At 34.9% G+C, this 25,234-nt stretch overlaps 1 protein-coding gene across 2 annotated transcripts in view; it reads left to right on the top strand.

Annotated features, from left to right (window-relative positions):
* Nucleotides 1-24,673, top strand: part of LOC140044982 (protein DDI1 homolog 2-like) — a 40,042-nt gene extending 15,369 nt beyond the window's left edge. For both annotated transcript variants that reach the window (XM_072089704.1, XM_072089703.1), the window contains exons 5-9: nt 14,263-14,391; nt 15,621-15,724; nt 16,609-16,783; nt 17,125-17,280; nt 23,879-24,673. In XM_072089704.1, coding sequence (XP_071945805.1) covers nt 14,263-14,391; nt 15,621-15,724; nt 16,609-16,783; nt 17,125-17,280; nt 23,879-24,045 — 731 coding nt within the window. In that variant the 3' untranslated portion in view covers nt 24,046-24,673. The remainder of the gene's footprint in view (nt 1-14,262; nt 14,392-15,620; nt 15,725-16,608; nt 16,784-17,124; nt 17,281-23,878) is intronic.
* The last annotated feature ends 561 nt before the right edge of the window (nt 24,674-25,234 follow it).

Here is a 25,234-nt window from a genome sequence, read left to right as displayed (position 1 = left end):
TATTCAATCTGATTCAAATGACAGGAATCTATTTAGATGTTATATAAAACAAATAAATAAAACAATAATAACACCGATATCAAACTGAGGCTATGGAAAAGGATGACATTATAACAATAATTCCCAAGGATGCGACACAACTCTTATTACAACACCTAAACAAAATCGACGATATTAATTTTATTTGTAATGTAACTGTCAATTAAAAAATCAGTTGTACTCAATTGCCGTGTACGTCATATACACAATTAAAATTCTAACTGAACTGAATTACTCGCAAAACATATATTTATATTTGCTCTAATACAACAGAAATACACAAAATGTTAAAAAACACCTTATTTTGACATTTAACCTATAGCTGGTACAATCATTTTTATGTGGAGCACACTTGCATTTTTAGTAACTAGCGAATGTTGTCTTTGCTTAATATCAAAATACACTCAAAAGACAAAAAGACCACTGATCAAGAAAATGACCATAGAAATATTTAGCAACCAGGTCACAAAGTGACAAAGTTATGAAAAAGTGGAGCCTTTGTTTTCAGGTATCACATGATAACACGTTGCCCACGATACACCATACGATACGCTACTCCAGGCCCTTAAACTAGTTTTTATAGAGGGATCGAATTTGAAAGCCTTTAATAGACCTACCAATTACGATTAATTTGTATGTGTCTATTAAATTTCTAATACACCGGATGTGGATGATGGTTTTCACCCATCGTGTTCGGATTGAGTAAGGATATTTTGATAATATGGACCTATAGTTGACCAGAAATTAAGTCATGTAAAAATTGTATCAAAGTTCCAGCTTAGAGTCAATTGTATATAACCTTAAAAAGAGATTTGAATCTGAAATATACACGTAGGTCGAGCCAATTTCAATGGTAGGGGCGGTTAAGGGATGGGGTCTTCTGCACCACCTCAGTCCCATCATGGTTGGTGCTGAGGTAAGAAATGGAAACATGGACCTTTTAGTTTGTACAATCGTATTAAACTTCTCAATTCTTTAACAATAATGTTGTTGTTTGTACTGTCTACTTTTAATTTATAGATAGGGAAAGTCACGCCGTCTCCACACACATAGACTGCCCAAATCTTTATGCTATAATACCAAATTTAAACTCTTGCAATATTTCACTTTAAAACTATACCCACTTTCTTTCTTGCTTGTGTTTAAAATTAAAGACAAATCAAATAAAACCGTTACTACAGTAGTATGACTATGTTATTGTAATCGTAAAGGACTTTATTGTTATTATTATTATTTGTCATCCTCCTTTTTATTGGATCTATATTATAAGTGAGAGAGTTTATACGTCTGTCTGTCTGTTTGTTTGTATTTTAATTTGTATTACTGCACGTAACCTTACATATGGGGTATTAAAATCTTGCGTCAATACCATCACCACCTCAATATCTTATGTCGCTTTTGAATGGAACTAATGCTGATTCCGCTTATTTTTTTAGCTGACATCAGGCTTTATAATTCAGCCTTCATAATTCAGCCTTCCAAATGACCAGTTTTGGTTGTAAGCAGCGCAATATACAAGGCTGGAATCCAAACTTTACTGTTCAGGGCCAAGTTTGTCATAAAATATAAAAAGTTTACGGCCACATGCAGATGCTACACCACAGTTTCTGCAAATATACTGTGGATAATAACTTGGAACAACAAACCCGTCGATCATTATTCAGATCTAAACTGAAACCACACATACTCCATACGTTGAATGGACTATTACACCAACATTACAAATATATTCGTAATCTAAACATCGCCCTAGAAATGGTTGATAATATTGATGACCCTAACATGAGAATTGTGATTCATGAGGACAAGCGACCTGCCAACCAGCATGCTCGCAGGTACAACCCAGCTACTGGAAACGAGGTTGCCATTCTGATGCCCAACGAACCGTGTATGAATAGAGATGTCGTTTTGCATGAACGAGAAGGAGGGTTACGGCACGTGTCAGAATTGCACAGAGCGTATGATACACTTCAATACCCAATCCTTTTCATGCATGGAACTGATGGATATTCCATTCATCTTCACACAGATAAATAAGACACAGAAATGAAAATAACAATAAAATGTAAAGCGGTACATTTCAATTGTAGTATAAATCATATTAATACATTTTCAATATTGCTAAAGGTAAATATATTAACAAAAAGAACATGGCAGCTAGGATTGTACCGTATAATAAAGAACTCCTGCGCCAGATGGGCTGTCATACTAATGTAGAAATCTGCAGTTCAATCAAATGTATCAAATACGTTTTAAAATATTCTCTGTTCAGACAATGGACGCTAATGACGAGATTACTCAGTATCAAGAAGCTAGATATGTCGGCAGTATGGAGGCAGCGATGCGGATACTCGGATTTCCCATTCATGAAAGATACCCTCCAGTGTTTCAGTTATGCATACACTTTGAAAATGAGTTTACTTCACAGAAGAAAATGCATGTCAAATCGCTTTGGGGACCCCTCCAAAAACTATGCTGACTGCATTTTTCACTCTTTGTCAAACAGACGACTTCGCAAAATCACTACTTTATGTAGAAGTTCCCAATATTATACATGGCATAACAAGGCTAAAAGATGGAACCGCAAACAAGGTGTACCATCCGAAAGCAGCCCAGGAGTTTTCAGGTCTCCATGTCTTGGAAGAGTGTACACGATTAGCCCAAAACAAAGAGAGTGTTACTATATGAGACTATATTACACGAAAAGCGTGGCCATATGTCATACAAGGACTTAAAGACCTTTAATGAAGTAGAATTTGACACCTATCACGCCACATGTCTAGCTATGGGTCTAATTGATAATCACCAACATTACCACCAAGCTTTAGAAGAAGCTGCTTTAGCAAATACCGGATACCATTTGCGAAAACAGCTTGCGAACCAAGTGACAGACCCATTATCATTATGGGAACAACATAAACATCATATGTCAGATGACCTTTTTTATACGGCAGGTTTACCGTCTGACCATGAAGGTGGGAAGACATATCATTCACAATGAATGTTTACATTTAATTCAACAAGAGTCACGTAGTCCAGTCACAGAACTTTGAGTAACTCATGAACAAAGACTACATTTTTTATACTGATTATGACCAACAGACTTTTTATATATGGTCAACAACAAAATCCCTGGAATCGTGTTTTTAGATGCCCCTGGCGGAACTGGTAGGACATTTCTTCTGAAGTATTTACTACACACAATTCGTTAGAAGGGGTGGATTGTGATTGCATGTGCATCAAGTGGGATTGCAGCTATGCTTATTCCAGGTGGAAGAACTCTTCATTCGACCTTCAAAATTCCATTAGATGTCCAAACCGAGATCACCCAACATGAAGTATTAATAAAAACTCAACCCTAGCTTCTATATTTAGGGAAACAAGAGGACTAATCTTCAACATTGTTGTGTGGTGATAAGCGCCAGATAACACCTGTAGTGAAAAACGGTACTTGAGTCAATGTCATTGATGCTGCTATTCAACAATCTTATCTTAAAACCTACAAAATGTCCACCAATATGAGAGTACATCTAGCAAACAGCTCTGAAGAGTTTTCTGAATTTCTTTTATCAATCGGTGTAGGACGTTAACAACTTCTCCTACCTCCAGATACAATTAAGTTGCCAGCATTCATAAACCATTGTGGAAGTTCTAATGCTTTAATCGATGCTGTATACGGCCAAATTCTGAACCATTCTACTGACCATCAATGGTTTCTGGAAAGATCCATTCTTGCTCCACTAAATGAAACAGTGAATCAAATTAATTATTCAGTCCTTACTAACTACCCTGGAGAACTAAAACAATTTAAAACAATTTAAATCAATTGACTCTACTTTGACTAATGAAGAAGCCGTACATTTTCCTGTTGAGTTTCTCAATTCTATCGACAGCATTACCGCCTCACTTACTGTTACTTAAAGTCGGATGTCCCATTATAGTGGTCAGATCATTGGATCCACCTAATGGAACTAGATGTATTATCCACAACTAAATCCAAATGTTCTTGAGGTGGTAATTTTAAACGGACCAGGAAAACGTGCACTTATAACGAGAATTCCGTTGACACCTTCAGACGGTGACCTGCCATTTACATTTAAACGCCTTCAATTTCCCATAAGACTGTCTTTTGCTATGACCATAAATAAGTCACAGGGTCAAACGTTCAGAAGTGTTGGCATACACCTAGATACAACGGTTTTTTCACATGGCATGCTGTATGTTGCCCTGTCAAGAGTTGGTTCACCTGAACACTTACATTTATATGTACCAAATTCAAATACGCGAAATGTTGTATATCACGAACTACTGATGAACTAGGCCTAACTGGAACAATTGAATACACACAAACTACTACCATGGAGGTAAATACTACATTGTTGCTCTGAGTGTTCTAATATGTATTACAAAGAGTCACTTTCTATCATTATTTCTATTGACCGTCAAAGTCTGATCTTTCAGTGTCAGCAATGCAACTAACTCCCGCCCTGGGGTGGGTATCTTGCTAGTTTACTATTAATTTAAGAAGCAAATAAATGAATGAACATTGCATAGTAAACCATCATACTACATCAGTGCGCATGTGATTTTAATAAAACTAGTATCCTAAATATACGTTTGTGAATAAAGATTACTATGCAACTAATTTACATATTTTTGTTTAATTTGTATTAAAAAAGATTCAATATAACTAAGTATGTTGCATCAAACAGCTTATTGGAATGGAGGGAAACATTGGAACATCTGAACAAAACAAACCTAAGTTCTTTAGAATTAAATTATAAAGTTTTAGTTTTAATTCAAATCACATACAATATATTAAGTAGTATGAATGGTATTTAAGGTTTACTGTGCAATGTCATAACAAACATGGTAAGCTTCTTTAAATTAGTATTAGTTATAAATTATTATAAGTTAGTGATTCCAACAAAAAGGAGGACAAGTAAATAAACAATATCTATAATATAGTTGTGATATCTTGTGTATATTTATTGCATCTTTCATTGTGTACAACGTATACATACAGATTACCAACCATGAGGTTCTTATCGATCTCCCTTAACCCATAATGCCTCGCTTTCCCTTAGTCTCCCAATCCAGACACTACAATAGTCATACTACGGTTACTTTGATTTGTTTTTATTGTTCAACTATGGTTTTAAAATATGTAACAGTATACTGTATAGCATTGTCATTCATTTACCGGAGTTTTAAAAATTGTTAAACAGTGATACAGTTTAGATATGTAATTATAATACTAAATATTAATAATGATCTTGGTGATGACAGATTTAACTGTGATGTTATTCATTAAATTAATAGAATTACCTACTTAGGACTTCCGATACAAAGTATTCATAGTACCATACTCACACAACAGTCACTGATATTTTGATATTAAGCAAGACAATATTTGCTTGTTATTAAAAATGTAAGTGTGCTTAACGCAAAAATGTTTGTACCAGCTATAGGTTAAATGTCCAAATGTTTTTTAACATTTTGTGTATTTCTGTTGTATTAGAGCAAATATAATTATATATATTGTGAGTAATTTGAAACTAAAATTATAACTTTCTGACTAGTGGTTGCTGAGATAGTGATGGCCATTTTCTTGACCAATGGTCAAAAATAAAGTTTCACAGTCATTTTTGGCAAAAGTTGTCCATTACAGTGAATAGAAATATGTATCTTCTGAGTATTTTGACACCAACTACAACCATATCCGCCCAACAATTTTTGAGATATGAAAAGTGTGCTCTAAGCAAAAAATGTTTGTGCTGGCTATGTCAAAGGTCAAAATTAAGGGTTTATTGACAGTTTTATGATTTTTATTACATTAGAATAAATATAAACATATACTTTGCGAGTAATTTGAGACCACAATTATCACTTTCTGACCAGTGGTTGATGAGATATTTATATGGCCAATTTCTTGACCATTGGTCAGAAAAGGGGGTTCTGTCCACTTTTGGTAAAAGTTTCCCATTAGAGTGAATAGAAATATTGGTCTTCTGAGTAGTTTGGCACAAAAAATATTCCAATAAACCTAGTAGTTACCAAGTTATGCATAGTTCTATCTTTGACCATATTGACATTATGATTTTGGCTGCTGTACTGACCAAGCATCCCAATGTTTTTTTGGCCAACAGCAAAAAATTGATTTGTATTGATATATGGAAGCAAAAAACATTGTTAACATAGTTTGCTAGAGGGTGCACGTAAACTCTTTCTGGCTCCCCAACTATAAGTTGTCTGTTATCTGCACACTTCTACACAAATGTAACACAATAATCTCAAACAATACAGACAAACAGAACAAAACAGAAACGATACATACTTCACTAAAACAGTGTAACTACCCATCATGGACGATTAGAAAGGTACCGTACAAAGTAACTTAAAAAAACAAAAAACGGACATAAAACCCCTAGCGGAAGACATAAGAGGGTCAGTATCCATCCCATGTGTCCATCACAGCCTTTCAGAGAAAATCTTGAGAACATTTAAAAACTATAACATACAGTATACGAACATACTTTATACCATAAAATTAAAAACTTGGTCGTCGATCATGGACCATATGACTCTGCATACTCATATACCTAACTGGGATAATATAGACATATTACACAAAGAACAAGTTTGGCTCAAACGTGAAATTAAATAATCTATAAGCATAAGCATAAACGGGATAAAACGATGAATAGAGACAAAGACGCGCACAAACTTCCACATATCCATCCACAGAGGTACCAAGTTGAAAAAAACAAATTTTGGGTAAACAATAGAGGACGTGCTATACAAATTAAAAATCATATACAGGGCACTATATAAGCTAATATTATGTTATAGTTATACAACAAATCTTGGGATCATCTGGGGATATCCAATAACAAATTGAATAGGCCTACCACCTCCCTACTGTATGTTCAGTAATAAACAATGGGTAATGTCAGACACCTTTCAAGCATGGTAAAGCCTAACCACCTACTGTTTTAGGTCTACGATAATTTTGTTAATAACATAGTAGACTTGCTGTGCTTGGCTGTTAATTTGTAAAGAAATCATTATAAATAAAACAGTGCCAGGATCGTGTTAATTGTAAAATAACATATTTGTTTTGGGAAAATGTTGTTTAATTTCAGTTATTTTAGTTGAAAAATCTCTAGGCTGGACCTAGCTAGCCTAGGCCTAAATCTTCCAGATTTTTGGGGAGAAACAAAACATTTTCGGGGAGGCGGGGATCTGCATTAAAATTTGGGGGGGGAATTGGAAAAACTGAAAAATTTCGAGGAACTTGGGACCTCTGTATTTACGATCAACTCCTGACGCTGACTGGTCCCCTAGGCTACACACCCAAAACATTCAGTGGCTGGAAAGAGGCCAATCGGCATCAAACACATAGCCACTGATGATGTCAAGCTGACAGCTAGACGAAACTGTCTGAAAGCGCAAGATAAAATCAAAATCAAATTATATATATTTCAACTTGGCCACGCCTTTCATCATTCACCTCATGCCATTATTTTTACCATTACACTCATAAACATTTATTATTTGTATAACAAAACATTTCTATTTGTAGTAGAATTCGTTGGTGATCTACAATTTACCAAGAATTTTGATACAATTTTACTGTATTTTATCACTTTTCGATATTAATTGTGTTGTATTTTTTCATAACTATGCAGTATTTACTGTATTTGATTATATATGTTACCATATTGCACCCAAATAAATGAACGCCTCCCTCGAATAAACGCCCTTGTTGAACCCACAAATGTAAAAACGCCCACAAATGTGAAAACAACCACAAATGTGAAAACGCATCACCCACAAATGTGAAAACAACCACAAATGTGAAAACGCATCACCCACAAATGTGAAAACAACCACAAATGTGAAAACGCATCAACCACAAATGTAATAAACAGCGCCCACAAATTAATGTGAAAACGATCATCGCCCACAAATGTGATAACGCCCACAAATGTAAAAAAAAATGAGAATTTTTCGGCCACAAATGTAAAAAAAAAAAATCAGATCAAATTTAATGCTAGACTCAAACAATTTTGATCGAGGTACTACATTATATCATGATTGTATTGAGTTGTTTCAATAATTGTTTGTTCACGATACGTCTGTTAGGGTCGTGGTTAACGCGTTGGATTATTATAATTTGCTGCTCATGCGCGCGATATTTGCACGTTAACTCGTTTGTTTAATGAACGTAATAGTTCAAGACAATATTTGTTATTTGCTGCGCGCGTGCACCATACTTCAAGGTCAAGGCCATGTTATATCATTGTTGCTTCTAGTGTGTGGTTGTTGGCTTACTATTATGTACGTATAGTTATAAGTCGATGTTCTATGTTTTTTTGCGCGTGCACACGATACTAAAAGGTCAAGGTTAAATTGCTACTTGTATGTAGTTATGTGGTTATTAACTCGTTGGCTTACTGTTATGTACGTATAGTTCAAGTCGATGCTCGATTCGATGTTTTTGTGCGCGTACACGATACCACAAGGTCAAGTTCATAATATACTATTGCTACTTGTGGTTGTTAATTCGTTGGCTTATTGTTTGTTATGTTCGTATAGTTCCAAGTCGATGTTCGATTCGATGTTTTTTGTGCGCGTGCACGATACTACAAAGGTCATGACTTGTATACCATTGCTACTTGTGGTGTGTGGTTGTTAACTCGTTGGCTTACTGATATGTACGTATAGTTTCAAGTCGAAGTTCGATGTTTTGCGCGCGTGCACGATACTACAAGGTCATGGTTATACAGTGTCGGTGGATGATGTATAACGAAAGTTCTGTGAAATTAGACATTTTGTTGGTAGACAATAATGACAATGTTGTAGTTTGTGTTTTTTTTATTATATTGTGTGCAGTATTAAATTTAAAAGAAGAAGAAGCTGTAAAACCCACAAATTATATAATTTATAATGTATAAGTTCTATATATTAGGTTCTAACAATAACAAAATATCCTTTCAATATTATTGTAATGACATACCCTAGCTAGTATGTGTAGCATATACTATGTATTGAAGATGCATACGCGCTTTCTATTGTCTATAATCTGATGTCTGTACACACACAGTAGGGATTCCCCAGCAAGATGTCTAAGGCAAGACATCCCGACATTTCTACCCCTTGATGTTTTATGCTTGAAACAGAAATTGACACCATTATCAATTCAATGCTTTTATGTGTTTAATTAATTTATATCAGAACTACCTTTTAATTACACATAAACATAAAGATTTAAATACATAATTTAAAAAAATTAAAGATATACTGTATGTGGTGTGTATATATAAATAACAAGGCACATAATAAATTCCAATTTATTTTAATGTATTTAGGTGACTAATTGGGTCGAGCTCTGGTCTTGCTTGGTCTTCCTTTCGTTCACTTTTACCTTTGTTATAAAAAATACACAGACAAACTAAGGTATTTATATCAATTGTGTATGTATTTTTTTGGTTTAACATAAAGGGCCTGTTTCTATAGAGCAGAGAATACGGTTTTGAATACCGTTCTTTTCAAGAACCGTTTTTTCTTGCCAGCAGAAATGGGTCCCCACAAAAAACCACAAAAAAGAACCGATCTTAAAAACGGTTTCAAAAACCCCAATTGATTGCGGTCTCGATCGCAAAGAACCGTTCTGAAACCGGTTTCCGCGGAGCAATTTTTAGCTGCAACACAATCGCGGTCTCAATTTGACCCCAAAAACTGAACTCTGCAGTCTGCTGCACTGGGATGATTGCGGTCAACTCGCAGTCAAACTCGCGCGATAGGACCTAGGCCTAAGTCATTTTTATTTCTCTAGATAGTGAGTATTTTATTTAACTAAAAAATGTTGACCGATGCTATTACGAGGTTCGTAAAAAATATGTGAAGGAAAGAAGATGAGGGGACTTGTCGGGAGTCGGAAGAAAGACTCGCGTATAATAGGCCTACATGTTTTTAAGAATATTGTAAAGCGTGTGAAAAATAGACGAGTTCAACTTGACAATATCAGAGGGTGCGACGTAGGCCTACCTATACTTTAACCAAGGACCACAATAACGTTTCAGGTAATAATTCCCCCTTCTATGATGAAATGGATGCTATTTCTTGGGGATCGCGCTATGCGAAAAAAAGTAAACATGACCTCGATCAAATCGCGCTTCCGCCTAACGAACTGCATTGTGGTGTATATAATGACGTCATTCATAACGAACGCACATGGACGGAACCGGTTTTATTGGAGTAAAAATTGAGCTGCAACGCGATCTTTATTTATAAACAACAGCCGAAACCGGTTTCCAAAAAACCGTTCTTTTTTTATTTTTCAATAGAAACAGGCCCATAGTAATAATTTTCCAGTTGATAAATAAATCTGTTTACGGCGGCGTTTTTTGTAAGAAATAGTTCTTGTTTAAACCTAAATCTAAACCTAAACTTCTGTAAAATTATGGTGTTTAATCTATATATAAATTTACGTAAGGGCAAAATTCGGTAAATCGCGCCTTACTTCTAGAATTTTTACTCGATGGTATATAAAGTTGGTTCGTACTTTCGGTACTGATTTTAACCACCTGATGTAACCCTGTTTACTAATTAAATTAAGTTAGATAATTAGTTATTGACGATTAAAACGAATTTAGGTTCAACGATTTGCCCCAAATAGGGGTGTTTTCCGATCGTGGTATACACTGTCTAATGGATGTCCATCTTGAAAAATACCCGCCACAAAAATGCGAGGAGGCTTCGCATTTTCCTATCTCCTCCTACGATAATTGTTTTTAATAGCTGAAAACCGGTTGAACAGTTCGAGTACAGCATCATAATGTTGAAGACAGGCCGATTTTCTTTAAAAAATACTATTTTGATACATTTAATATACGTTTTTACAAATGTATTGATTTGTGATGAATGGAACATTCCAAATTATTTGGTTTAACCATAGAGGTATAGATTTAGATTTATGGGCCCCCTTGGAGAATAAACATAAATAGTATTGCAATGCTGTACAATACTGTTAAGGTATTAACCACTTTTGATCGCAATTTGAATCGCAAATTTCTTACTGTGAGTGTTGGTACTGTTAGATGTAATATAAAAATATATACAAATAAACTTTATTACTGTGAGTGTGGGTAGGCCCTACTGTTAGATTATAAACATATAATATACAAATAAACATTCCAAATTATTTGGTTTAACCATAGAGGTATAGATTTAGATTTATGGGCCCCCTTGGAGAATAAACATAAATAGTATTGCAATGCTGTACAATACTGTTAAGGTATTAACCACTTTTGATCGCAATTTGAATCGCAAATTTCTTACTGTGAGTGTTGGTACTGTTAGATGAAATATAAAAATATATACAAATAAACTTTATTACTGTGAGTGTGGGTAGGCCCTACTGTTAGATTATAAACATATAATATACAAATAAATAAACGTTATTACTGACAGTTGCTTCTCAACGTTTGTATTAATTAATAATTTAAAAATATATAAACGTCGTAGTGGTGTATCGTTACATGTACTTTACTATTTCAATCGACTATGACAGTGAGAGTTTTAACAAAGTACCGTATTAAATCGTAAATGTTTTACTGTATTTAGTGGTATATTATTTATAGGCCTATTATAGGCCTAACACATTAAAAACAATATTTCGTTACTGAGTGGATAAGAATATATTTTAAAATGTTTCCTCTTTGTACCTATCTTCTTCCCCCATCCCTCAACCCTTAATGTTACATACAAAACACAAATTGGGTTTGTTTAAATGAGTCCAAATAAAAAATGTTGACTCATTTTGTTTCTCTCTCGGAAGTAATTCCCAGGGTGCTAATTTTGGTTGACTACATAAATCATTGTGTATATTTATTCGTTTCTGTAAACGACAATGTATTATAGTCCTGCGGTACGTACATTTGAAATCTCCATTTTTTTCTCGCTGGAAATACTGTGTATTCGAGAACCATCTGTGGGCACGACCTAGATGGTACGCGAGCGAAGCGAGCGTGCCATCTAGTAATATAAATTAACATCAATTTTAAAACTGTAGTGATTACCGACGAAACTGTAAACACGAAACTGTGTTGGAAGTTTACAGAAAGGTGAGGATGTGATTGCAAAAAAAATACATATTATTAAACTATATCGGATAGGAGTAAACAGAAATTAAGGTACAGTAGCTACTATTTGTGTGTAAATCCGCCTATTGCTCAATATATTTGTGTTGAAAAAATATTTAAAAGATATACGGAGTACAAAATCTATCATTAATATCATAAATTAGTATTATTCTGCTTAATTGTTTATTCTTCATCATTTGAAGAAATGGAAAATTTTTAATATTTATTATCTACATAACTTGTAAGTTATATCTATTATTTATAAATATGGGACTAATATTATTACCAATCTCCGTGTCAAATATTGAGATAGTTAAGTTGGAGCAGGTGTGTATTAGCCTTTCAACATCGCGCTTAAAGTTAAATTTTAATGCATTCAATAGGTAATATTATTCTCCGTATATCTTTATAATTATCTGCTAAAAATAGATATACAAATTAAACAATAAGCATCAGATTAAACCACGAATGTAAATAGTAGTATAGTAGGAAGTTTTGTCCATTAGTATAATTGTTATAGATTTCATAGTATGTTTTATAGAATACATGTTCGTGACAAGTTTGATACTATCGTATCGTGTATTATGTTTGGTTGGATATTGGTGTTACGGTATTATTCTATGTTACAATTTGTTTATCGCTCTAAAATAAAGAAATATTCTTTTATTAGTTGTTCTTGCTCTAGCTCTTGTATTATTATCTTGTGGTTATAGTTTTGTAAAAAAAATTGAACATTAGGAACTACTGCAATAACTGAACGACGAGTATAGCATTGATCTTGTAGTATCGTGTACACCGAGCATCGACTTCCTTGGAGCTATAATACGTACATAATGCTGCAACTGCACTTCAAGCAGCAATGATATATGACCTTGTAGTATCGTGCACGCGCACGAAAAACATCGAATCGACCATCGACTTGGAACTATACGTACATAACAATAAGCCAACGAGTTAACAACCACAAGTAGCAATAGATATGACCTTGACCTTGAGGTATCGTGTACGCGCCCAAAAACATCGAATCGAGCATCGACTTGGAACTATACGTACATAACAGTAAGCCAACGAGTTAATAACCACACACTACATACAAGTAGCAATTTAACCTTGACCTTGTTGTATCGTGTGCGCGCGCAAAAAAAAATAACGAACATCGACTTATAACTATACGTACATAATAGTAAGCCAACAACCACACAGTAGAAGCAACAATGATATAACATGGCCTTGACCTTGAAGTATGGTGCACGCGCGCAGCAAAAAACAAATATTGTCTTGAACTATTACGTTCATTAAACAAACGAGTTAACGTGCAAATATCACGCGCACGAGCAGCAAATGATAATAATCAAACGTGTTAACGACGACCCTAACAGACGTATCGTGAACAAACAATTATTGAAACAACTCAATACAATCATGATATACTGTAATGTTTGTCTGAATCTAGCATTAAATTTGATCTGATTATTTTTTACATTTGTGGGCGAAAAAGTCTCTCTTTTTTTACATTTGTGGGCGTTATCACATTTGTGGGCGATGAACGTTTTCACATTTGTGGGCGCTGTTTTCACATTTGTGGTGGATGCGTTTTCACATTTGTGGTTGTTTTCACATTTGTGGGTGATGCGTTTTCACATTTGTGGTTGTTTTCACATTTGTGGGTGATGCGTTTTCACATTTGTGGTTGTTTTCACATTTGTGGGCGTTTTCACATTTGTGGGTTCAACAGTCCTCCTAAAACCCCTCCTGAACAATAAACGCCCGGGCATTTATTCAAATAAATTCAGTATCTGATGAAAGTTCCTACAGTATTTAGTGCATGTTAATGCCATAATCTGAAAATCAAGGTCAAACTCAAATCAAGGTTAAACTCAAATATACAGAACGGTAAAGTAGAGGTGAAATATATGCATTAATGTATAATATTATGTATCTTTCATATGCCGGCATTTGTACATCAAAATAAATTTTAAAAGTCCAAGCAGTAACTTTGGCATTTCCATATCATGTGTCACATTTTTGTAGTTATTGTTTTGTACACAATTGTTTCAACCACATTTTTTTGTAGGTGCCCAAATGACTATAATGAGTTCAGATTGTGCAAAACGCTGTAACATCATGCGATTAGTAGATAAACGATGGGCTGGAATTGCAAAAGGTGTTGGAGTTCAAAAGATTATAGGTAGAGTTCACTTAGGTAAGTTATTGTTTTTATTTCTATTTGTTTCTTTGGTATTAGTTACTGTATATTTCGGTGAACAAGTCGCACATGTGTATAAGATTGAAATATTAGTATTTTTTATGTAGTCGATGTATATCTAGGCCGAAGTACTGTAAATATTAATTAATACATATATTGAAAATATTCTTTTTTCCAAACCAATAATTAGTAAAAACTAACCTTGACAGTTTCGCTGTCCTGATCGGACAGCTTCTTCAGAAATAATGACGATCTATCATCAAACAGACTGACCTCTAGAGGGCCTATTCTGTTTAATGACAGGGTCATACACGTGACTGAGTTGGTGGGTGCCCTCGTCTCTGTTGACTTACATTTTTAATAACTAGCGAATGTTGTCTTTGCTTAATATCAAAATATTGATATCACTCTAATGACAACAACAACAACAACAACAGACATATTATGACCACTGATCAAGAAAATGACCATATAAATATTTAACAACTAGGTCACAAAGTGATAGTTTTGGTCTTAAAATACTAGGAATGAATATGTTTTAAAACGGAATAACAAGTTATGAAAAAGTGAAGCCTTTGTTTTCAGGTATCACATGATAAATTGAAACGCAAACTATGCCAACACTGTTTTTTTGTTTCCTTATATCAATACAAATCAATTTTTTGCTGTTGGGCGAAAAAAAATTGGGATGCTTGGTCAGAAAAACGAAACCATCATTCACCGGTGTATTTGAAATTTGAATAACACATACAAATTAATCGTAATTCGTTGGTCTATCAAAGGCTTCCAAATTCTAACCCCTCTATAAAAACTAGTTTACGGGCCTGGTGTAGCCTACCGTATGGTGTATCGTGGGCAACGCGTTTGAATTTATCATGTGATGTGATGAATTCATTTTTCAAAATGTGTAACAAACAAAATGTGATTAAAAAAAATTTAAGACCACATTCAAGTGTCTACGACTAATAGTTACAGAGACACATACATGCCCTGGGTTGTGGGTCAAACGTCAGAAATGGCATTTCCGGTCATTTTCAAAATGTGTAACCAAGCCAAAAATGATGTTTGACCACCCTAAACCAATTTCTGAAGTCAAATTCTCTTGACAGGAAAAAATGGCTGGACATCAATAGTGATTAAATATGCAAAAAGCTATATAAAAAATCAATTATTTAAGTAATACTGATTTGACTGGTAAAACTTTAATTCATTTGCCTCTTTATAAGGTCAAATACAAATAGGTCCAGATTTTCTCCAATCATCCTTTTCCATTCTTGAAGAACAACCAATGGATATGCTTCTTGGTTTGGACATGCTCAAAAGACATCAGGTAAGACAACACAAGTTAAAGGACAACTTGACCGAGGACCATATTTTAACAACGTATTAGGGATGTACATATGATTTCAGAACAATCGAGAGATTAAGGATATTGCCGCATGCGCTCATCGGACAGCCGTCGCCGTCAATTGCTGTGACATCAATGGTGCATCGCAAAATCTACTTAATAAGTTTCCGCTGTTGTTAATACAAGAGATAGGTACCGTCACTTCAATTGCTAATTTGACCTGTATTAGGCTTAAATTGGCCAAAATGTTTAGTCTGGTAATTTGAAGAAACACTTTAATATCCAGATAGGCAAAAGAAACAAGAACAAAATTCAACATTTATATTTTTCACGATTTATTTTAAAAGTGTGTTTACTAGAAAAGTTTGCGCTTTGTGAGAATTGAAGTGACGGTACCTATCTCTTGTATTTTAACAACAGTGAAAACTCATTTTAAAGTAGATTTTGCGATGCACTATTGACGGCGGCGGTGATATCCTTAATCTCACGTTTGTTCTGAAATCATAGGTACATCCCTAATACGTTGTTAAAATATAGTCCTCGGTCAAGTTGTCCTTTAAAGTTGAGTATAGTTTGTATGTACCATCATTTTTGACAATCAACCGTTCTCATTATGTACCCCATATTCATAAGCTAGAGCCAAAGGCGCCTAATTGAACATTATGGAAATTCAACCGAAATGTACTTGAAAACAAAATCGTCCCAAAATTTATGGTGTTCTATTTTGTGCATGGCAATACCTGGATGAACCAACAATAACCTTTCTCCTCGAACTCTAACATTGAACAAACTGCACCACCACCAGGTTTGTACTCTCGGAGTACCCTCTAGCTTATCATGTTTTTGAAATGTTCTAATTCCAACAGTGTAGCATAGATCTTGAAAGGAATGTTCTTAGGATAGGAACTACTGGAACAGAGACGCCATTTTTATCAGAAGCTGAGCTTCCAGCGTGTGCTAAGCTCAATCGTGCACCTTCATCAGATGATGCACTAACTGAAGACATGGACCTTGCTAAAGCTCTTGCCAATGATGCAATGGGTAAATTTGCAACAACCAACCATTTTAATGACACTTTACTATGTAATTTTACTGTATGCATAATTAGAGGTTTTCCGTTGTCTTGTACAACTGTGTGATGGGGAATCTCCTGATTTTATGGCAAGTGATTGAAATGCTTTTTACTGAATAGCAAGGGACACTTTATGCATTCTAAACGTATATTTTCAATACAGTGGGATATTGCATCATTGATGTTCTAATGATATATTTGCAAAATAAGTGCAGAGGTACATTCTGGATGCACTATGGCTGACACTAATATACTACCTTGCCCTAACCCTGTAACTAAAATGCTTAAATAATGTTGTCTTCATTTGTAGATGCATCTACTTCATCAGGCTTTTCATCTCAGGACATTAGCAAAATAACACACCTTGGATTTTCTCGCGAACAAGCGATAGAACAATTAACCAACCATGATGGCGATATTGAAAAAGCAATAAATGCACTTCTTTCAAGTACATATAGCAATGAGGGTAAGTTCAAGATTTCTCCAACCAAAAATTCCTGTCATATCACCCATTTATAGTCACTTTTACCAATGATGTTTCTTTCCTCTGCAGGAAGAAAGGTTGAAGAATTTTGTAGCCAATTCACATTTATCATTGAAATAAAACTGTTTACATGCTAAATATGATTTCAGATGACTTTTTATATGGTTTTGGAAAACTGGAACATATTGTTTACATTAATTCCCACCCAGTAGTAATGCCGGTGGTTAATGTACACCTAGGCCCATATTGGCGTTTTAGTTTCCAGTTCGCTCATATCATATGAGTACGACCGCTAGGCTTAGACTTGTTATTGTAACTTAAACCGCAACACACATACCTGTCACAATTTATATTTCCTTTCAAAAGTCTTACTCGACTCGATCATAAGTACTCTTTTGGGAACCAAAATGACATAAGTTCAATCAATGGTTGATTTGAAATCTATATATTTACATACGACCCGCCCCATATAGCTAAATACGGCATGTTAACCTACGTCTACGTGTACTCTTGCACAGAAGTACAACATTGATGTGCTTTGCATCCAGGAACATAGGATAGTGCATATAGATGAACAGCTAAGGTATGAAAATCTCATTGAAGGGTTTCAACTAATCACAGCATCAGCTGCAAGAAACAGAGCTGGAGTTGCAGTTGGTGGAGTAGGAATTCTGTTGAGCCCATCTGCAAAGAAGAGTCTGACCTCCATAACCTGTGAAAGTACAAGAATTATCAAAGCAACATTTAGTGGGAATCCAGAAAGTACTGTCATCTCTGCATACTCTCCCACAAATTGAGAACTGGTACACTCACCTCAAGCAACTGTTAGGAAATCCACCAATGGTAAGAAAGGAAAATGAAGAAATTTCGAATAAGGTGTGATGAGTTTGATAATGAGGAGTACCAGAAAACCAAAAAGTCCATAAGAATGGAAAAAGCTTTGGAGATGACTACATCCCCCCAGAACTGCTTACCAAATGTGACATGGCTGACATCATTCTTGAGTTTTGCAATAGGGCATTAATAGAGAGACAGAAACCTGACCAGTGGTCTGTGCTAAATCTAATCTCTGTATCAAAATCAGGAGACCTAAGTCAGACTGGCAACTATAGAGGCATCTGTCTAAATTCTCTTGTTGCAAAGACAAGAATAAATGACACAGAATGATCTTGAACAGGCTTAGACCACACATTGACAATCTACTGAGGAAAAATCAAAATGGATTCAGGGAGGGTCTGTATCACATATTCTAGCCTTTTGACGGATCCAATAATTTCAGTGCTGTTATTACCTACATAGACTTCAAAAAGGCATTCGATACCATACACAGAGGAAAGATGCTGAAAATACTCACAGCCTATGGAATCCCAAAAATCATGATTGATGCCATTGAAGATACCTACACACAAGCCAATGTCAATACCCTGGTGGCGAGTCGAAGCTTTTTGAAATCCTTGCTGGTGTACTACAGGGAGATACTCTTGCTCCGTATTTATTTATAATAACCCTGGACTACTGCCTCAGGACAGCCACCTGTGGTAGGAAGGAAGAACTGGGTTTTACTATCAAACCTCGGCAAATTGGGCCAAAGGTAGTAACAGACCTTGACTTTGCGGATGATATTGGACTTCACTCAAACACTATAGACCAAGCACAGAAATTCCTGATCGAAGTCGAGGAAGCTGCTCTTCAAGTTGGGCTACCCATGAATGCTAGCAAAACAAAGTGCATTCTCTTCAACCACGACCAGAATGCTGAATTATTCACCATTGACGACAGTAAACTCAAATCTGTGACCGACTTTAAATATCTCGGGTACGCAAGGCACTTGCCTGGAAATCCTCCAATGCCCTTTCCAAAATATGGAAGTCAAATCTCCCAAGGAAGATCAAACAACGCTTGTTCCAAGCTACAGTTGAAAGTGTAGTCCTTTATGAAGCAGAAAGAGTGAGTGAGTGGCCGAGCGGTTAAGACAGTGGAACCGTAATTACGTAGCCATAACATCGGCAGGGGTTCGAGGCTCACTCACTCCATGGTTCTGGTGGTAGAACGAGTCTTCTCGGATAAGGACTATAAACCGTAGGTCCAGTGTACACATCTAGCTCGTGTGCACTTTAAAGAACCTAGTACATCTTTCGAGACGAGTAGGGGGTTACCCCGGTGTATTAGTACATCACAGCCACTGATCAACAACTGGGCCCTCTGGGTCTTTGACTGAAGAGGTTACCCAGTATAAATATAAATTTCAATCAAACATGTCAGAAACCTCGACAATTACCAAACAAATCAGAAAATCACTTGATGGTTGCTACACCAGGATGCTGAGATCTGCTTTCAATATCAGCTGGAAAGAAAGGTTGACCAACAAAGAGCTATATGGTAATCTCCCTCCCATCTCAGAGAAAATCAAAGAGAGATGATTGAGATTTGCTGGGCACTGTTTCCGAAGCTGAGAGGAAATCATGGAGACCACAACATGTAATGGACATTAGAATCCAGGGCGTCCTAAAACCTCCTATCTAGACCTAGACACAATAATTAAGGACACTGGACTTAAAGCAGAAGAGCTTTCAACAACCATGACAGATAGAATCACCTGGAGAGCCATCATAGCAGTCCGGCCGAGGTCGCCTTAAGTAAGTAAGTAATACCTACGTCATTCTTATCTGATGTTTGCGGTTTGCAAATCAATTTCTATACGCGTCTGTATTTCAGACAAACATCGAGAAGCCTCAAAATAACTACAGACTTGGGGCAAGTCTATGTGCTGCTCTGCACACCTTTTCGACATCTTTGATAGATGGTTCTATATATTTGTCCAACAACAGGTGAACAGAATTTCCACTGCCTGAACATATCTTAATCATGATATCTGCAAAGATTTTCCTATATGTAGACACATTATGACGAGGTAAAACTTCATTCGGACAAGTATATTTCGAGTATTTTTCTTATGAGAAACAGATTGTCTTGTTTCTAAAATCTTCACAAGGATTGCCTTCTCTGTTTTTTTTTCGGAATGTGCAATGGTATTTCAGTGATCGGAAAACTTAGTAATAATAATAAATTTTTAAAAAGCGCTTTTTACTGATGTCTCACAGAGCTAAAAGACCAATAAGAATTATTGAAAAGGTGAGATTTTAGAAGTGACTTCAATTGCCTAAGAGATTTACATTGACGGATATGGAGTGGAAGCTGGTTCCAAACTAGTGACGCTTGTGCAAAAAAACCCTTGGGGTAAGATTTAAGGTGTGTTTTTGAATTAGATAAAACAAGAGGGTCAGTTTCAGAGCAAAGACCCTTTCGTGTTGGGACATGAGTTGAGATTAAATCCTGCAGATAAATTGGCACAGACCCAGAAACTGATTAGTAAACAGGAGTGGATATTTTGTAGATTATATGCTGTTCAATTTTAAGCCAGTGAAGTTCTTTAAATAAATTAGACATATGATCAAACTTTCTCAAGTTAAAAACTAGCTTGGCTGCCCTATTTTGCAAAACTTAAAAATGTTTGATTTCTTTGCTAGATGTGCCAAGAAATAAAGAATTATAATAGTCAAGTCGTGCCAAGACAAACAAAACGTACAGCATTTTCACAAGTGGGTATATCAATATATCTACGAATACGAATCAAACAACTTTCAAGGATGCCAAGAGATCTACCAGGTTCACATGAGTCCTTAGATTAAAACTTAAGTATAACTGAGTATCATCTGCGATGATACAAGAAACAGTGCTTGCAAATTATGTCACCAATAGGTATGGTAAAAAAAGAGTATAAGAGCCAATGCAAGACCCTTGAAGAACTCCAGTTTCCAGAGATCGAAAATCTGACAATGCTGGTGAGAGATGGAAGAAGAGCTTCAGCATTCTCCTTAACAAGCCAGGTGGGGGCTGGATCAAGACTGCATGACTTACTTGATAAGCTGGTGTATCTCAGATGATAAAAACACAGAAATGGAGATGTCCATGATGAAAAATCAGAATCAAAATTATTTGTGACAATATTATTTTTAATTGTTGTAATTTTGTCAACAAAAAAATCGCTAAAACACCTACAAAATACTTGAAGTGAATGTACATAATGCTAATCTGTAATTGTCGTTGATAACAAGTATCCAACATCATTACGAACACCTTCTGCAGCTTTTGTTGCATTTAAACAACTTCTTTATGTTCGAAGCAGCAAAATGACAGACCTTTACGAAATAGCTGCCGTGTGATTAGTAGAATTCCATTCCCTCATCATATGTGAAAGTACTGTATAGACTAAAATGAAGTTTCTACCCGAGTAGTTATGGAGATACGTAAATCTTGTAAAAATTACATAAATCCTTTGAAAATAAGGTCAAAGGTCAAATACAGAACTTCCAGTCATTTTTGACAAAAACTTCCATAAGAAGAATTTAGAAAAAAAAAAAAAAAATTAACTCTCTACAACTAACGGTTGGATGGGTACCCAGATTTTACCCTTAATTTGCATATGTTCCTAAGGTGTGACCGAGGTGTGATTTGTGAAATTGTTGTTCTGATGGGTACCACAAAAATAAATTCTTTTCTAATTTTGTCTAGGTATACCCATTATTTTTGCTACATTGATGTGGTCTTTAATTTAGTAACAAATGTCCGACAAGCATATCATCGTCGGAACCTCCGACCGCCATATAATATTTAATATATAATAATCCATGATTTAACAGGCATATTTTGGTATACATTTAAAAATTATTTCATTTTCAACGTACCTCACCAATGCTTGATATGCTTCTTTGTGTGTTTTTCTGTTAGATATGCCAACCTCAAAACTAGATTCTACAGCTTCATTGGCATCATAAAGAAATTTAATCTTGCATGTATTATGGTAGTGTGCTTCAATGCTACTAAATCTTCTGAACCTAAAGATAGTAAACGCTGACTGTTTTGTACTTTCCATCGTTTCTACTTTATGGAGTTTTTCAAAACTATTGCCTGAATATTTTATTTGTTTCATTTTATGTGCATGTAAAATATGCAGCTCTGTTCTAAAACATCCATAAAATTTAAGTGAGGCAAGTCAGATATAGAATGCATATGTGTTCGTGGTGTAGTTTGTGGTTCATTGATGACCTTGTGTACCGATCTTTTGACCGTATGGTAATACATGAAATCATGAGTCTTTGCTGAAATGATGTCTTGTGTAGCATTCAAAAAGGTATCACTGAAAGCCTACGGTTAGCTGTGATTTGTATTTCTTAAATCGCGGTAACTCTTCATCGTTTTTCTTGCAGATTATGCATGTCTATATTAAATATGGTAATACATAATATAATGCTTATATAATATAACTTTAAAATAAAACTTAACTTAAATTTACTAGCATATGTTCCAATGAGTAATACTTTCAGTGGAAAAGAAACAGTCAACTTGTGTGACATGATTACATCTTTTAGGGCTAGGGATTTTTTTTTGCTACTCAGGGGCAACTTACAAGATAAAGTAGTGAGTAGTTTCGTATATCCCAAGTTCCTATAAAAAAAGGCATTGGCCGTATGAATAAATCTTGTAGGCCTGGGTTGGCATTTATCAATATTTGCTTATATTTTTGCTTAAGCTGAAATATTTAAGAAGTGCTTAAGCAAATAACTTAATCTTATTTATCAAACCGTCTTAGCAGAAAAATTGTCTTAGGTCATTTTACTTTGCACATGCGCAAAATTAAACTCTAGAGGGCAGCAAATTATGTCTTAAGACGAAAAATTCTTGCTTACGCATGCGTATTAGCTTTTTTCTCTTAGCGATGGCGGCGCTATAACATTTTATCTCCGTATTTTCACTCCCAACAAGAGAGGGCGCATTCTGGCTACTATTGTTTTTATTACTTGAAATAGAGAAAGAGCACAACAGTCGGAAATACATACGAAAATCATTCACTCTAAACTTAAATCAAATCAACATTTATTTATTTTTATCAATGACAGCGACCCTTGGCAAGCGATACAGTTTTCTAAAAGCTAGTCAATTGGGTCGTACCTATCCCGAAAATATTTGTTTTGCTCGTCCAATTTCTAGGCCATCTTTGTGAAGATCGATATCATTATTTTAGCGTCCGTAGTACAGCGTAAAACGCACTAGCGTAGCCTTTCCGAATGTTCAATGTTCCGGCCTAGCGCGCTCGCGTTGTCAAAAAAGAATGTTTCTGTTGCAGAAATGAGATAAGACGAAATTTTTCATCTTAAGGCAGGGTGTTGTTCGTCTTAGATTTAAGACAAAATTAATGCCCTGGGTTGTGGGTCAAAGTTCAGAAATGGCATCCCATTAGACTGAATATAAATCTATACCTTCTGATCAATTTCAGACCAAAATTACCTTGCTGTGACCAGTGGTTATCAAGATTTAAGGACCTATTGGTGTTTGGTCTTTCAACCTGACCTTTGACCTTTCGACGCATTTTCAAAATGTGTCACCATGCCAAAAATGATTGTTTGACCATCCTAAACCAATTGCTGAAGTCAAATTTTCTGGACCTCAATATATTTTTTCTTGCTTTACCAAATTTGAATATTCATTCTTCAAAATATATTTTTCTTTCATATAATTACAGGTTCAGACGCATCAAGAGCAACATTTTCTGATAGTGACATTAAGAAAATAACAGATGCTGGGTTTTCCAGAGAGGATGCTATTGTAGAATTACAAAACAATGGTGGTGATGTATCGTTAGCAATCACAGCATTGTTGGCCAAATCACTTAAGGCACCTGGACAATAATCAAAATGCATTTTTTTACAGAGGAGCTATTTGGGAAGTGCACAAACATATTTTCTATCCTGCTTCTATAATTATATAATTTTATATGAACATAATTCATATTGTACAATTTATTAGTATATTTTTGTGGACCAAAGTGAATCTCATTTTTATTCATGCATGTTATATTCAAAATAGTATAAAATAGTTTTGTGAGACTTGCATGCATCAACCGGATAGTTTACTGAATTGAAATGCGTCAATAATCATCAACATTATGAGCTTATGTTTTAATGACAAATTATGCTCAAATTAATATATTATTGTACTTGTTTGAATGAGCACAATGTGTGTATATCAATTTATGTCAATATTTTACATATTGAAAAATAAAAAGGATTTTTGATGAAAACTGGTAAATGAATACCTTGTTTAAAATTCCCCTGGCTTTTATAGTTTGTGTGCATGTTTTCAATATAATAAGAAAAAATATATATTTCGTATATAGTTTACTTATCAATCACATATTTGTACTACCCATAAGTTAATTAATCCCTAGAAACAAACTGCATCATAATTGCTTGAATGATATGCAATAGGCATGATTACATTAATATATTATTTTAAAATTATTTATTGTTTTCGAATAAAGTACATAAAAATAGTAATACAATTTAATGCAACATTCTTTTGAAATTATGTACGAGACAATGTTTAAAAAAGTGTTGATTTTGTAGTGAAGGATTTGTGTGTTTTGTGTTGAAGAGCGAGTTTGATTGGATATCCAGTTCGATTCCCTAATCTTGAGTAATGTCAACAAGACCACCAACCCAACTGTTTTCCTTCTGGAAAAGAGCACTATTTAAATACAGATTTTTTTCTTTACATTCAAATTAATTGCATTCTTTTATTATATACATGAAAACCAGTCAAAAGAAATCTGCAAGATAACCTCCTAATATGTGTTATAATTACCATCAAATCTCACTCTGGCATTTATTACTTTTAGCCAAATCAGAAATCTTCAATTAACATTGTTACGACCACTTTTGGCCGAAATACCTAAATAACAACAACGAGGTTTGAGTACTATACATTTAATTTCCTTGCACGGTGCATTACAACATTATGATGATACAAACATATATGATACAAACATAGATGATACAAACATAGATGATACAAACATAGATGATACAAACATAGATGA

This window comes from Antedon mediterranea, chromosome 3 (genome assembly GCF_964355755.1).
Source record: "Antedon mediterranea chromosome 3, ecAntMedi1.1, whole genome shotgun sequence".
Classification (NCBI taxonomy): Eukaryota; Metazoa; Echinodermata; class Crinoidea; order Comatulida; family Antedonidae; genus Antedon; species Antedon mediterranea.
This window is presented reverse-complemented; position numbering and strand designations above follow the sequence as displayed.